This window comes from Odocoileus virginianus, chromosome 16, assembly GCF_023699985.2.
Source record: "Odocoileus virginianus isolate 20LAN1187 ecotype Illinois chromosome 16, Ovbor_1.2, whole genome shotgun sequence".
In the NCBI taxonomy this organism is placed as follows: domain Eukaryota; kingdom Metazoa; phylum Chordata; class Mammalia; order Artiodactyla; family Cervidae; genus Odocoileus; species Odocoileus virginianus.
The window spans coordinates 59,229,647-59,246,214 of NC_069689.1; the positions used below are offsets into that span (position 1 = coordinate 59,229,647).

The 16,568-nt window shown below is 42.3% G+C and overlaps 1 protein-coding gene and 1 non-coding gene across 5 annotated transcripts in view; one reads left to right on the forward strand and one right to left on the reverse strand.

The window, feature by feature from the left end:
• Positions 1 to 16,568, reverse strand: part of PDE8A (phosphodiesterase 8A) — a 151,319-nt gene that overhangs the window by 61,428 nt on the left and 73,323 nt on the right. For all 4 annotated transcript variants that reach the window (XM_070478298.1, XM_070478296.1, XM_070478297.1 and 1 more), the window contains exons 2-3: positions 12,317 to 12,373; positions 10,696 to 10,886 (exon numbers count right to left, since the gene is read on the reverse strand). In XM_070478298.1, the coding sequence (XP_070334399.1) occupies positions 10,696 to 10,886; positions 12,317 to 12,373 (248 nt within the window). The remainder of the gene's footprint in view (positions 1 to 10,695; positions 10,887 to 12,316; positions 12,374 to 16,568) is intronic.
• On the forward strand, positions 15,709 to 15,815 carry LOC139038894 (U6 spliceosomal RNA). Its single transcript, XR_011492026.1, has one exon. It is a non-coding gene; the product is annotated as a U6 spliceosomal RNA (small nuclear RNA).

Below are 16,568 nucleotides of genomic sequence, written 5' to 3' on the forward strand. Positions count from 1 at the left end.
TCTAGGAATAAACCTACCTAAGGAAACAAAAGAACTATATACAGAAAATTATCAGACACTAATGAAAGAAATCAAAGATGACATAAACAGATGGAGAGATACTCCATGTTCCTGGGTAGGAAGAATCAATATTGTGAAAATGACTATACTGCCAAATGCAATCTACAGATTCAATGCAATCCCTATTAAATTACCAATTTCATTTTTCACAGAACTAGAACAAAAAATTTCACAATTCATATGGAAACACAAAAGACCCTGAATAGCCAAAGCTGTTTTGAGAAAGAAGCATGGAGCTGGAGGAATCAACCTTCCTGATTTCAGATTATACTACAAAGCTACAGTCATCAAGACAGTATGGTACTGGCACAAAACAGAAATACAGACCAATGGAACAAGATAGAAAGCCCAGAAATAAACCCACACACTTACAGGTACCTTATTTTTGACAAAGAAGGTAAGAATATACAATGGGGCAAAGATAGTGTCTTCAATAAGTGGTGCTGGGAAAACTGGACAGCCACATGTAAAAGAATAAAATTAGAACACTTTCTAACACCATACACAAAGATAAACTCAAAATGGATTAAAGACCTAAATGTAAGAAACTATAAAACTCATAAAGGAAAACATAGGCAGAACACTCGATGACATAAATCAAAGCAAGATTCTCTATGACCCACCTCCTGAAAGACTGAAAGCTGCTCAGTTGTGTCTGACTCTTTGTGACCCCACAGACTATACAATCCATGGAATTCCCCAGGCCAGAATACTGGAGTGAGTAGCCTTTCCCTCTAGGGTATCTTCCCAAACCAGGGATCAAACCCAGGTCTCCCGTATCACAGGCAGATTCTTTACCAGCTGAGCCACAAGGCAAGCCCAAGAATACTGGAGTGTGTGTAGCCTATTCCTTCTCTAGGAGATCTTCCCAACCCAGGAATCAAACCAGGGTCTCCTGCACTTCAGGTAGATTCTTTACCCCAGCTCCTAGAGTAATGGAAATAAAAACAAAACAAGTGGGACCCAGTTAAACTTAAAAGCTTTTGCATAGAAAAGGAAATGACAAACAAGATGAAAAGACTCCTCCCAGAATGGGAGAAAACAATAGCAAATGAAAAGATTGACAAAGGATTAATTTCCAAAATATACAAGCAGCTCATACAACTCAATACCAGAAAAAAAAAAAAAAAACCAATCAAAAACTGGGAAAAAGACCTAAACAGACATTTCTTCAAAGACATACAGGTGGCTAACAAACACAGGAAAAGATGCTCAACATTGCTCATTATCAGTGAGATGCACATCAAAACTACAATGAGGTATCACCTCAAACTGGTCAGAATGGCCATCATCAAAAAGTCTACAAACAATAAATGCTGGAAAGTGTGTGGAGAAAAGGAAACCCTCTTGCACAGTTGGTGGGAATATAAATTGATACAGCTACTATGCAAGACGGTATGGAGATTCCTTAAAAAACTGGGAATAAAACCACCATATGACCCAGCAATCCCACTCCTAGGCACATACTCTGAGGAAACCAAAATTGAAAAAGACACATATACCCCAATGTTCACGGCAGCACTATTTACAATAGCTAGAACATGGAAGCAACCTTGATATCCATCAACAGACGAATGGATAAAAAACATAAATACAATGGAATATTACTCAGCCATAAAAAGGAACACAATTGAGTCAATTCTAATGAGGTGGATGAACCTAGAGACTACTATGTAGACTGAAGTCAGTCAGAAAGAGAAAGAGAAACACTGTATACTAACACATATACATGCAATCTAGAAAGATGGTACTGATGAATTTATTTGCAAGGCAGCAGTGGAGAAACAGAGAACACTTATGGACATGGGGAGAGGGAAGAGAGGATGAGATGTATGGAGAGAGTAATATGAAGACTTACACTACCATATGTAAAATAGATAGCCAATGGGAATTTGCTGTATGTCTCAGAGAACTCAAACTGGGGCTCTGTATCAACTGAGAGAGGTGGGATAGGGAGGGAGATGGGAGGGAGGTTCAAGAGGGAGGGGACATATGTATACCTATAGCTGACTCATGTTGGTGTTTGACAGAAAACAACAAAATTCTGTAAAACAATTATCTTTCAATTAAAAAAATAAATTAAAAAAAAGACAGGAGTGTATTCTAGGCTTTTTCTGGTCCATAAGAAAGAAGAACTGACCAGGAAATAGAAATGTCAGGAATCTGGATTGAAAACTAAGACTTTTTACTTTAGAATTCATGAAAACCAAGAAAGAAATGACATGGCGCCATCAAGATGTACCCCCAGATGTAAGGAAGGACGACTTCAAGAAGTCAGAAAAAAGACGGGGCGTGAGTCCACAGCATGGCGCTCTGAAGGCCGCGCGAGCACACGGGGGGGCCCCAGAGCCAGGCTCTCTGGCGTGACCCTCGTGTCCTACTTGGCTGTGTGCAACAGGAAATTCCAGAGAAAGCGGCTTCAACAGGACTCAGCTCCCACATGAAAGATGTGCGGAGGCAGGGAATCCAAGCTGCTATGGCACTTTGCAACATCAGGAACCTGGCTTCTCCTGTCTTGGTTTCTTCCCATAATCCAAGACAGATGCCGAGCTCTAGCCCTAATCTAGAGAACAGTAAGAAGTGCGTGCCTTCTCCCTTCATGGACACTTTCCAGAAAATGCACGTGACATGCCCACTGACCAGCGGCAAGAAAAGCCAGGAGGTGCAGTGTATGTTCTAGGTGGTTGTCTTCCCACCAAAACACTAGAAATTCTACTATTAAGAAAGAGTAGGGATTTCACTGGTGGTCCAGTGATTAAGATTCTGCACTTTCATTGCAGGGGGCGTGGGTTCAATCCCTGGTCAGGGAACTAAGATCTTACATGTCCCATGGGACGGCCAAAAGAAGAAAAGAAAAGAGTAGAAATGGGTATGGAGGGGTGGGAGGGGGGCAGGCAACTACCAGTGTCAAGATGCACCAGGAAACTACATGTAATTCTGATGATGGTCTTGACATGAAACTAGAGAAAGGCCACAAGCTGGAGGCTCACTGTAAGAACACAGCAAAGCCTTTCCACGAGTTAAATTTTACAAAAGCACAACTCCATCATGTGTACTATGACAATGTTCCCTCTGCCATGGGGAATGAGGTTCACAAGGACAAGAATGGAATTTACAGCAGTAAATAAAGGATGATCTTCAGACCATGGTAAATGGAGAGATGGTTATGAAAGCATCCAGCACTCTGAGTGCCGTCTCGCTTCTACACTCAACACAGAACATTCTGTCCATGTATGTGGGGTTTCTGTGTGGTGCTTTATTTCCCCTATCTCCTTTTATAAAATTCTCCCCTTTCATTACAGTGCCCTGCTCCTGTTGCACAGAGGAGTATTTCTTCATTTCTTCTGAAGACACTAAGCGTATGTCTTCTAAAAGGTTCTTTGGGGGGTTTTTGTGGCAGTTTTCAAAAATATATATTTATTTATTTGGCTGTGCTAGGTCTCAGTTGTCATGCTGGATCTTTAGCTGTTGCCTGAAAACTCTTAGTTGCAGCATGTGGGATCTAGTACCCTGACCAGGGATGGAACCCAGGCCCCCTGCATTAGGAGCACAAAGTCTTAGCCACTGGACCACCAGGGAAGTCCCTTCAGTTGCTTATAGAAAATAATTTTCTTAGTCTTTAATGCTGTTCTTTCCCCCTCCATTACTTGGCAGCTTTTTACAGGGCCCCATCTTTGTTCTTGAACTGGAGCGTCATCAACCAGGCAGTGTATCTGTAGCAAGGAGGGTCCGAGGCAACTCCCTGGGCGTTAGCAGCCATCTTCCTCTTAGGTCTGGGCCTGCAGAGCAGTCAACGGGAGCAAGTTCAGAGCATGCCGCCGGCAGGTGTGCACGGGTCTGCTACACACAGCAGCCTCCTGGCCTGCTCGCTCTCTCCTTCTCTACATTGAGAATTAGTGCAGTATGCTGCTTTGATACTGCAGTAGGTGAAGGACTGATACCAGGCTCCTCACGCCTCCACAGTTCTTAAACACGGCAGGATAAACCATATCTTTGTCTGCCTCCCTCTGCTCCCTGTCCTGTGTTTCCAGGGGATGTAGAAAGCGATTCCAGTGGATGTAGATGCTGGGCTCTGGTTGGTGTGGCTCCAGCAGCAGGCTCAGAGGTACGCAGCTGGAGTGAAGCTAGCTTCTTCCCTCTTCCTTCCTCTAGGGCCTGGGATTTCAGCTGCAGAGGACATTCCCGGAACAGGCTCCTGTACTAGTCCTCACAGCACAAGAGACTTGGCAGGGAACCTGTCTTTCTCCATCTCCTGACTTTTGACACATCTGTCATCTTATCTTGGTTTGCTAATGGCTGTGGTCAGCTTTTGTTGCCATGGGAAGTTGGAAGGGGGCGCTGGCCTCAATGGGCTGGCTGGCCTCCGCCCTGTCCATCTCCTACCTCTCTCTCCAGGTGGCAACCACGACTGCTGAGAAAAGTCAGCAACTGATGAAAAACCCTACTCAGGGGTGTTGATCAGGTGTCCCAAAAGGAAGATGAAGGGACAGACAGAGCTCCGCCAGGGCTAAGGTCTCATGAGACGTGTAAGTGGAGAGTAGGTTCAGGAGGGAGATCCTGGAGAGAGTCCTTGAAGGGACAGTCCAAAGTGGGCAGGCCCCCTTAAAGGGATGATCTCAAGGGACATAAACCAGGTAAGGGGCAGAATGGAGATGAAACTGACCAGCAAGATAAATCAAGGCCCAACTCTTGCCTCTAGAAAACTCCTTACAAATGGTACAAGGGTCCCTCCCCCTTGCAAATCCTCAGCCAACAAGACAAATATGATGTGGGAGAAAACAGCTAGTGAGAGAGACTCCAGATTCTCGACGGAGCTGTGACACAGCCATCAGGAAGGGAACGTGACTGGGATGCGTGTGTAGAGGTCAGCTCTCCAGCCAACACAGAGGGGAACATTGCTCTGCTTGCTCCACACTCGTCCTCCCAAACCTGTGGGCTTTTCAGTTCTGGAGCCAGGCTGACAAAGACTCCTGATTAGTGGAAGGTACTGAGAAGAGACCCTCTTTTTTGGACTGGAATATGAGACCACACTTTGTGACAACAGTGAGGATGTGTCTACCCCAGAAAGACCGTTCCTGCCCTCAAATGTTGGAAAGTGGGGGAAAGGGATTAGAACTGTTCTAGTGACCCTTGGGCCAAATATGGACAAAGCTGGGCTCAACATGGAGGAGAACTTCTGAAACTCAGGACTGCCCCTTGGGACCCCTAACCCCCAGAAGAGGCTGGACAGATGGTGGTGGGGACTTGGAGAGGACAGACACATGACAGTCTGTGCGTCTCTAAAACCACACAGGAAGCAACCCAAGTCACCTTCTCTATTTTCAAACTAAAACTGTACAGTTATATATCAATAAAAAATTGCTGAATAAGTTACCCTATTTGTTTAGAGGGCTTCCCTGATGGCTCAGATGGTAAAGAATCTGCCTGCAAAGTGAGAGACCCGGGTTCAATTCCTGGGTCTGGAAGATTCCATTCTCAAAATGTGTAAAAACAGAACATTTTCCCACCTCAAAAAGTGGAGCATAATTGCATGTTATATGTATTTGTTGTTGTTTATTCACTAAGTTGTGACCCCTTGGGCTATAGCCCACCAGGCTCCTCTGTCCATGGGATTTCCCAGGCAAGAAACTGAAGTGGGCTGTCATCTCCTCCAGGGGATCTTACTGACTCCCAGGGATTTGCGACCTGTGCTTCCTCCACTGGCAGGCAGATTCTTTACGAGGGAAGTCTTATGTGTATTTTTCAGTTCAGTTCAGTTCAGTCAGTCATGTCTGACTCTTTGCGACCCCACAGACTGTAGCACGCCAGGTTTCCCTATCGTTCACCATCTCCCAGAGTCAGCTCAAACTCCTGTCCATTGAGCTGGTGATGCCATCCAACAATCTCATCCTGTCATCCCCTTCTCCTCCCACCTTCAATCTTTCCCAGCATCAGGGTCTTTTCAAATGAGTCAGCTCTTTGTATCACATGGCCAAAGTATTGGAGCTTTAGCATCAGTCCTTCCAATGAATATTCAGGACTGATTTCCTTTAGGATGGACTGGCTGGGTCTCCGTGCAGTCCAAGGGACTCAAGAGTCTTCTCCAACACCATAGTTCAAAAGCATCAATTCTTCAGTGCTCAGCTATCTTATAGTCCAACTCTCACATCCATACATGACTACTGGAAAAACCATAGCCTTGACTAGATGGACCTTTGATGGCAAAGTAATGTTTCTACTTTTCAATATGCTGTCTAGATGGGTTATAACTTTTCTTCCAAGAAATAAGCATCTTTTAATTTCATGGCTGCAGTCACCATATGCAGTGATTTAGGAGCCCCAAAATATAAAGTCTGCCACTGTTTCCCTATCTATTTGCCATAAAGCGATGGGACCAAAGACCAAGACTTAGTTTTCTAAATGTTGAGTTTTAAGCCAACTTTTTCACTCTCCTCTTTCAGTTTCAACAAGAGGCTCTTTAGTTCATCACTTTCTGCCATAAGGGTGGTATCATCTGCATATCTGAGGTTATTGATATTTCTCCCGGCAATCTTCATTCCAGCTTGTGCTTCATCCAGCCCAGCGTTTCTTATGATGTACTCTGCATATATGTTAAATAAGCAGGGTGACAATATACAGCCTTGATGTACTCCTTCCCCGATTTGGTACCAGTCTGTTGTTCCATGTCCATTTCTAACCGTTGCTTCCTGACCTGCATACAGATTTCTCAGGAGGCAGGTCAAGTGGTCTGGTATTCCTGTCTCTTAAAAGAATTTTGCAGTTTGTTGTGATCCACAGTCAAAGGCTTTGGCACAGTCAATAAAGCAGAAATAGACGTTTTTCTGGAACTCTCTTGCTTTTTTGATGATCCAGCGGATGTTGGCAATTTGATCTCTGGTTCCTCTGCCTTTTCTAAATCCAGCTTGAACATCTGGAAGTTCACAGTTCATGCACTGTTAAAGCCTAGCTTGGAGAATTTTGAGCATTACTTTACTAGCGTGTGAGATGAGTGCAATTGTGCGGTAGCTTGAGCATTCTTTGGCATTGCCTTTCTTTGGGACTGGAATGAAAACTGACCTTTTCCAGTCCTGTGGCCACTGCTGAGCTTTCCAAATTTGCTGGCATATTGAGTGCAGCACTTTCACAGCATCACCTTTTAGGATTTGAAAGAGCTAAACTGGAATTCCACCACCTCCACTAGCTTTGTTCGTAGTGATACTTCCTAAGGCCCCCTTGACTTCGCATTCCAGGATGTCTGGCTCTAGGTGAACGATCATACCATTGTGATTATCTGGTCATGAAGATCTTTTTTGTACAGTTCTTCCATGTATTCTTGCCACCTCTTCTTAATATCTTCTGCTTCTGTTAGGTCCACACCATTTCTGTCCTTTATTGTGCCCATCTTTGCATGAAATGTTCCCTTGGTATCTCTAATTTTCTTGAAGAGATCTCTAGTCTTTCCCATTCTATTGTTTTCCTCTATTTCTTTGCACTGATTGCTGAGGAAGGCTTTCTTATCTCTCCTTGCTATCCTTTGGACCTCTGCATTCAAATGGGAATATCTTTCCTTTTCTCCTTTGCTTTTCACTTCTTTTCTTTCCACAGCTATTTGTAAGGCCTCCTCAGACAGCCATTTTGCTTTTTTGCAATTCTTTTTCTTGGGGATGGTCTTGAGCCCTGTTCTCCTGTACAATGTTACGAATCTCTGTCCATAGTGCTTCAGGCACTCGATCAGATCTAATCCCCTGAATGTATTTGTCACTTTCACTGTATAATGGTAAGGGATTTGATTTAGGTCATACCTGTATGGTCTAGTGGTTTTCCCTACTTTCTTCATTTCAAGTCTGAATTTGGTAATAAGGAGTTCATGATCTGAGCCACAGTCAGCTCCTGGTGTTGTTTTTGCTGACTGTATAGAGCTTCTCCATCGTTGGCTACAAAGAATATAATCAATCTGATTTCGGTACTGACCATCTGGTGATGTCCACGTGTAGAGTCTTCTCTTGTGCTGTTGGAAGAGGGTGTTTGTTATGACCAGTGCATTCTCTTAGCAAAACTCTATTAGCCTTTGCCCTGCTTCATTCTGTACTCCAAGGTCAAATTTGCCAGTTACTGCAGGTGTTTCTTGACTTCCTACTTTTGTATTCCACAGTAAAAAAAAAAAAAAAAAAAAAAAGGTAGAGCGTATATTCAAAGTGGATAACCAAAATAAATAAATAAATAAATAAAGTGGATAACCAACAAGGTCCTACTGTACAGCACAAGGAACTCTACTCAATGTTATGTGGCGGCCTGGATGGGAGGGGAGTTTCAGGGAGAATGGATACATGTATACATATGGCTGAGTTGCTCTGCTATGCACCTCAAACTACCACAAAACTGTTAATCAGTTATACTTCCATAGAAAATAAAAAGTTAAAAAAAAAAAAAAAGCATAACATAACTACCACAATTTAATCTTTCCCTTAGAGCCCTGGGCGGTCTAGCAAGGCCATGTTTATAAGTGTGAAGGTCAGTGATCTGCAGACATCTGTGGCTAGGTCTGGACTTGGATAAGACTATGAAGGAAGCCAGGTTTTCCTCAGCGCCTCACCCCTCTCACCTCTTCTGTCTGGGCTCTCTGGCCCTCTTCAGATACCTCTCCTGCCTCACAGCAGTCCATCAAGACTATAAGCACCATGTAACTGAGACATTTTCTTCCGTTCCTCTGAATGCCATCAAATGTTTGAGAGAGAAAGGATCTTGGAAACCAAATGTTCCAGATTTACAGCTGAGAAAACACATCCTCAGAGAAGTTGTAAAGTGACCTGAAGGCCAGAGGCTAGGCCCCGGGGTCAGGACTCCCTCCACACCTCCGCCGCCCTCACGGGTGCACTGCCAGATAACACGTCCAACAGATCTGGCTCCAGGGACAATGGCTAACCGACATCAACCCAACAGTAACAGGAAAGGGACGCAGGCAGCACAGCAGGCCTGAGACCAAGGCCGGGGGCAAGTTTTAACAGACATGGATCACACCAAGGTGAAAGCCACCTTGTCTGACCTCCTGACAGGTGAATTCTCAAGTACACACAAGTCGCCATGTACCTGTAAACAGCCTTCTGATGGGATGTCAATTTCTTGTCAGCTCAGTTTTTAAACCGTTACCTTAATATTTAGCTTTTAATATTTTCTAGCTCCTAAAAGCCAAGATTTAAACATCCCTAAAATTAATACCCAGCCCCATCACTTCATGCAAATAGATGGAAAAACAGTGGCAGACTTTATTTTTTTGGGCTCCAAAATCACTGCGGATGGTGATTGCAGCCATGAAATTAAAATACACTTACTCCTTGGAAGGAAAGTTATGACAAACCTAGACAGCATATTAAAAAGCAGAGACATTACTTTGCCAACAAAGGTCTGTCTAGTCAAGGCTATGGTTTTCCCAGTAGTCATGTAGGGATGTGTGAGTTGGACTATAAAGAAAGCTGAACCCAGAAGAATTGATGCTTTTGAACCGTGGCATTGGAGAAGACTCTTGAGAGTCCCTTGGACTGCAAGGAGATCCAACCAGTCCATCCTAAAGGAAATCAGTCCTGAATATTCATTGGAAGGACTGATGTTGAAGCTGAAACTCCAATACTTTGGGTACCTGATGCGAAGAGCTGACTCATTTGAAAAGACCTGATGCTGGGGAAAATTGAGGGCAGGAGAAGGGGATGACAGAGGATGAGATGGTCGGATGGCATCACCGACTCAATGGACATGAGTTTGGGTAGGCTCCGGGAGTTGTTGATGGACAGGGAGGCCTGGCATGCTGCAGTTCATGGGGTTGCAAAGAGTCGAACACGACCGAGTGACTGAACTGGAACTGGAAAATTAACACATTACAAAATTTTACATTATATTCAAATTACGATTTGTCTTCCCCCAAGTAAAGCTTCCTTTTAAATAAAACTGATATTTCACTTTTGCTTTGCTTCCATCAGCAACAAATGACTTTTTTTGAGAAAGCACCTTTCTTAGATTTATGTCTGCTACACAAATTCTCTCATGATACTGATTTTCTGCAAGTATTAAAAACAAGGCACATTTGCCTAAGGTTGGAAGACAATTTTCAAATATGTTGTAACTTTAAATAACATCTAGAAAACGACAGTAACTCTTGTTGCAGTCCTATGCAAGTGACAGCTGTGGTTAATGACATATAGGATTTCATCTTAACCCTTAACAGTGCACATTCATATTTTCTTACTGCTTTAAGCAAAGCAAAATGAAACAAAAGAGATAAAGATCACTCCTAGAAGTAATAATATTCTAAAGTGAAAGTGTTAGTTGCTTAGTTGTGTCCAACTCTTTCTGACCCCATGGACTGTAGCCCACCAGGCTTCTCTGACCATGGGATTTCCCAGGCAAGAATACTGGAGTGGATTGCCATTTCCTTCTCCAGGGGCTCTTCCCAACCCAGGAATCAAACACAGGTCTCCTGCATTGCAGATGGATTCTTTACCGTATCAGCCACCAGGGAAGCCCAATAATATAGTCTAACGTCTTGTTCACTTTACATGCATGGAAGGCAACTTAAAAGACATTGAATTCAACTGACTGTATTTCAGGACTGCATTTATTGTCACAAATGCCACAGGACTCTCGAGGCCCACTTCTCAGGCTCACCTGCACAGTGCCTCAGCATCCAGATGTCGGGAATTTCTGTGGTCTATGATGATGATGTCATGGTGTTTGTCCAGGAAACAGGCGAGGGCAGTCTGAGCCTCCTTGGTAACTGTACACATAAACCCTGCTTTTTCACACGCCCTGCAGAATCCATTACACTGGTTATCTTCTTTGGTAAACACTAAAAGTACCTGAATCAAAAAAGCATGAACACTTCTTTTAAAAAAAATAAATAAAAAAGATGCTCTTAGAACTGTCATGTCTTAGAAGCCCACAGAAAACTCCCAAGTGTTTTCAAGGCAAGTACACAGATGTGAGCAGTACAATCTGTTGAGTAAATTTTTTTCCTCCATGTAACTCAGCAACGTTACTGCTCAGCTCCCTGAAACAAGTGCTATTCTAGCTGTTCTGAGTCTGGAAGTCAGAGCACGGGTCAAATGCTTATTTCTTTTGCTAATAAGCCCATTGGAAGAATTCAACAAATACTTAAGTATTTCATCTTCAAATCAAATCAACCAAAACACAAATTTTAGTTAACAGGAAGTTAACTAGGTTAAGTCCTTAGATGACAAATGCCAATATTTCAGTCAAGCTCTTAGAATACTTAATACTTTAAATAATATTTAAAGTATTAAATATTCTGACTCAAGACTTCATAATCCCTCCAAGTTTAAAAAAAAAAAATTACTTTGATTGTAAGAAAGGAGATTCAAAGCAGACCAAAACGTGACACTTTCAAACCTGCTCATTTAGTGACACGGGAATAGCTCCAGGTGCAGGAGCCAGCTGGCTGTCCCTGTGCCCGGCCTGGGCAGGTGAGGCCTGCGGCTGCCTCTGCCCTGCGCAGCCAAGTCCCTGTGCCAACCTGGTACAGGCGCGCCGCCCCATCCCCCTTCATACCCAGGCTGACCAGCCTGAGAGGAAGAGGCTGCAAAGCCGACAGAAACCCTGTTCCTGAGGACTGGGTTCCTCTATGCTTACTCGGGTACACAAATACAACAAAAGCAAACAGCACGTTTCCACCAGTGCTTTTCACATATTAAAAATTCTAACAGTTTGTGTACGTGAAGCATCAGGTCACTTTGGAGCTTAATTTCAGTTGGTTATTTTGTTTAAGATTTTGGACTAGAAAATTTGCAGATAGTTTCTCTCTGCTGGAACTGATTCATTATGTTTTTACTCTGTTTTAGAAAATTTCAAACCTACAGGAAGTTATGAATGACACTGAATACTAGTGACCCCCTCTTCTAATTTCATGAATTGGTAACATTTTTACACCTTTGCTCTCTCTCTCTCCACACACACACACACACACACACACACACACACACACACACACAATTATTATTATTTTTTCGCTGAACCTTTTAACTTTTAAAGTAGGTTGCAAGCATTTCTTCATCTGTAAATACAGATGATTCATACAGAATAAATTCATCTATATTTCTAAGAAAAAAACATTCCCTGATATAACTGTAGTACTGCTATCAAGTTCAGGGAATTTAACATGGATCCAATATTTTATCTAAAAAAGATTACTTTCAGTGTATACTTTTAGATCCTTTCCCTCCCCATCTTTACAGACAATTAAATTGAGGATTATAGCACTGTGTATTATTACCTGGAGTTGATCTGGATGAAATCTCATGGGGCCAAATTGCACATCAGCTACTGCTACCTGAAAGAAAAAGATCTGCTTAAAATTAAAAAGAAAAGAAAGATAAACTTGCTTAAATGTTGCTCTCTCTAATCAGTGCCACAGATGAAAGTGAAATTTCTACTCTAGAGAAAAATTACATAAATACTTATTAGATGGAGGGAGCCCAGGTTTCTCCTTATAAACCCCAGGAAAGGTGGAGCGCAGAGAAGGACAAATAAAATGTGTCTGCTCTCGGCTTTTCTTTTTCTAGCTGCATGTGACTCTAAGTGAACTGCCCACCTTCAGCCTCAATTCCTCACTTGTTACAGAGATCAACAGGCATATAATATAAAGAGCCCCACAGATTAGACACTGAATGAACACTGGGTCCTTCCATGTCTACTCCCATCTTTCCCCTGACGGAAAATGAACCCTTACATCTAAAATGGCACAAAAATAATGAAATCCAGTAAGCAGAACCACAGGACATCAGAGCCAAAGACACCTTCTCTATACACGATAGTTATCAATTAATGCTTATTGGAAATTCTCTCACTGCTGGAGCCCCTGTTTGACCTCTGGTAGGGGAACTATGATCCCACAAGCCACACAGAGGGGAAAAAAAAAGCTTATCTATTTGAGAACTTAAAACCAACACAGAAAGATACAGTATCATTGGGGACTTCTCTGGTGGTCTGGTGGCTAAGACTCCACGTGGCCAATGCAGGGGGCCCAGGTTCAATCCCTGGTCAGAGAACCAGATTCCGCATGCCGCAAACATAAAAAAGATCCCATGTGCTGCAACTTAGACACAGTACAGCCAAATAAATCAATAATTTTAAAAAATACAATGTCATAACCAAACCCCAACAAGTAATAAGAATCACAGCGCCAATGGGGAGCTCCGCATATGCTGGGTGCTGCACTAAGGGCTGAACATACATTATATCTCACTGCATCTCTGCAACATGCTGAGAGTTCACACTGGGAAACGGAGGTTCCAAGTACTTTGTTTAAGGCCACACAGTAGCTGGGACTGCGCCAACCAGTCTGTTTAGTTCTATAAACTGTGCTGCAAGCCCAGGGCCACTGGAAGGGCTGGAAAGTCTGTGCGCTACAAAAGGAGCACAAGGGAGGGAGATGGAGGCTGAAATCCAGCCCCAAGCCATAAGCCCCAGCCCTGGGCTGCTACCCGGAAGAAGAGACACATTTTTGCAGTTTTTCCAGAAACACTGTGTGTTGGCAGGACTCCTACACTACTTGAGGCCTCTAGGTGATGGTACAATTTCAAACCAAAACCACAGCAGCAGTAGAACTAGATCTGGAAACCTTCTCACAAGATACTTCCTACCTGCCCGCCCAGGTCCCATCTCTCCCCTCAAGCAGTGATCTATCCTACAGTAAATCCATGTAACAAAACCTGCAGAGTGACGGAGGACATCTGTGTCTATTTCTAACTGTGAGAAGCCAATATCTACTAATTATGGGACAAAGGCTCAATTTCCTTGCTTTGTAGGGACCTCATCTCTCAGAAGGTGTAAGGATGAGGGTCATTGCCCTCTAGACCCGAGACTGAGGACGGATCTCTGCAGTGTGAAGGAAGGGTGAGCACGGACAGGCTATGGCACCGTCTTTCCTCCGGACCTGGGTGGCCACAGGCCAGCCTCATCAGGAGCCACAGATGGATACTGAAGCCAGAATTTCTGAGAGATGATGATCCAGGAGGCCCCAAGAGAGTCGAGAGAGAGAGAGAGAGAGAGAGAGAGAGAGAGAGAGGCACTCTGTACAGTCACTCTCACAATGCAGTAGGAAGGAAGGCAAGAGGCACCAAGAGTGACCAAGAACAATGAGGTTTTTGTTGTTTTTTGTGAACAAAGTTCAAAGAAATGAATGAAATCAAAGAACAAGAAATGATAGAAGCCTACTGCTTGAAGAAGACAGTGAAGCCACTGAGGAAGAAGGAAGAAAATGACAGCAAAAAGAAGGAAAATTCATTTTGCTAATTTTCTACAGTATTGAGAGGTGGAGTTTCATGAAAGAAAAGAGGAAACAGTCAACAGGAAGGCTGTGCCACTGACTAGGATAAAGCAGCTGCAATATTTGGGTCCTCTATGTGAACCACAGGCTGCAGCCTCTTACAAAGGATGCTCATGACATTTGCTATGAAGGATCAAGGAGATGAAAACCTTAAAACATATTCCTAAAAGCAAAACTTGTATAGTTTTTATTTCCAACCATAAAGCAAGAAAACCAAAATTAAAAACATAAGAAAGAACCCCTCCCTGGAAATTTTAAAAATATAACTCATGTAATTGCTGGATCAGAGAGGGGAATGCAAACTCTACCTATAGATTACTTGGAAAATAATAAAAATGAGAATATAATGTAACGAGGCCTACAGGATACTAGAAAATTTTACTCAGAGGCAAAACTTAGTCTTAGATCTTTCTGTCATGAAACAAGAATTAAGTCAATATACTAAGCTTCCAATTCACTAAATATGAGAAAATCAATAGTTTCAACTTAAGGAAATGGGGGAGAGAACAATAAGTTAAAGGCAATAATTAGTAAAACTTTAAAATGTTAATGACTAGTTTGATTTAAAAAAAATACATATACATTTGTATATAGTGTTGGTCCCAAGCTGAAGGACAAGATAAAAATATGGACAGCTAAGGGCAAAAGTCCCACTCCTCCTGGGAAAACAATCCTGAGGACATGGTCTTCACCAAAAGTGGATGAAGCAACTTTTACAAAGGACAATGTAACTTTATGATCTCAACTTATAAAAATAACTCACCATTGCATTAATTCTAAGAAAGAAAAGAAGTTCCAGATTGTCTTTAAAGATCTTGGATTCCACCTCAAAATAATTTTAGCAGTGTCATTTCAAACATTAATGTCTCAGCAATTCTATTTTGTCATGAACACTGACTGTATTTATTTAACTTGACTGCATTCTAACCTTACATCCTGTCTACAGGGTACGTCCGGCTCTCAGGACCTCTGTTGAGCAGTGTCCCGGCAGGGCCAGACAGCTACTTACCACTGCCCCCCCAAAATAACCACCACCAGGAAATCTGATGACATTACTCAGCGAGCAGACGTCAGCAGCTGGTCCTCAGAGAGTAAACAACTTCCCAAGCGCTCTGGATAAGGGGATCGGAATGACTAGAATTGGTGGATCCATTCTTTCTTTGTGTATCAAAATCAGAATCAAACTGATCTAATACTTCAGACTACAGCCCTCTTAATAATTATTTATTTTTCACATTAATTTTAGAAGGGAATAGTCATTTTCAATTTTAATAACACAGCTATCAGCTTCAAAAGCAATAGATACTTTTAGGTAATATAAAAACAACAGTATATTTGTGCTCGCTTCAGCGGCACATATGCTAAAATTGGAACGATACAGAGAAGATTAGCATGGCCCCTGCGCAAGGATGACACGCAAATTCGTGAAGCGTTCCATATTAAAAAAAAAAAAAAACAGTATATTTATGGGCTTATATTAGTAATTATACAAGGGGCTGAGTTAGTCTTTCGGGTTTTTTAATATTTATATGTTTGTTAAGAGTTATTGCTAAATTGGGATCTTAGATTAGGATGATGTTTGTACTTTAATAGTTTAAAGTAATTTTTTGTTAATATGACTCATGGAAGTCTAAAATAAATTATTATTAGACACCTTGATGAACCACCTTTCAGTAGTTCTTTTGTTTGCCTAACTGACCTAACAGGGCAAACATGACACTGCAGGGCCAAGTTACCATGTTATGAATCTTGATCACAGTGAGGGAGGACAGGAAAGAGATATATAATTCCATCCTGTCTAAATATTCTACTCCCCTGACCCTCCCTGTCCCTTGCCTGCTTTTTTTTTTTCCTGTAGCTTTAGTCCCCATTTCCCACACTACATATTTTGTTATCTTATTAAAAGAGTGTCTCAAGATTTATTTGCCTTATTCATTACTAAATTTCCAGTACCCAAAACAGTGCCTGGCACATGGCAGGCAGTCAAAAAATATTTCTGAATCAATGTTTACTCAACAGCTAATCTTTTTTAACCAATCATTTATCTAAAAATCATATTCATACAAGCTTATACATAACACAGGTATATAACAGCACTTCCAGGTTTCAGAGTATTTTCACTTATTAATGGAACACAAACAAAGGGAGGAACCTTCAGAAAAGCCTGAACACCAGGAATCACAGAAGAATCATGTGA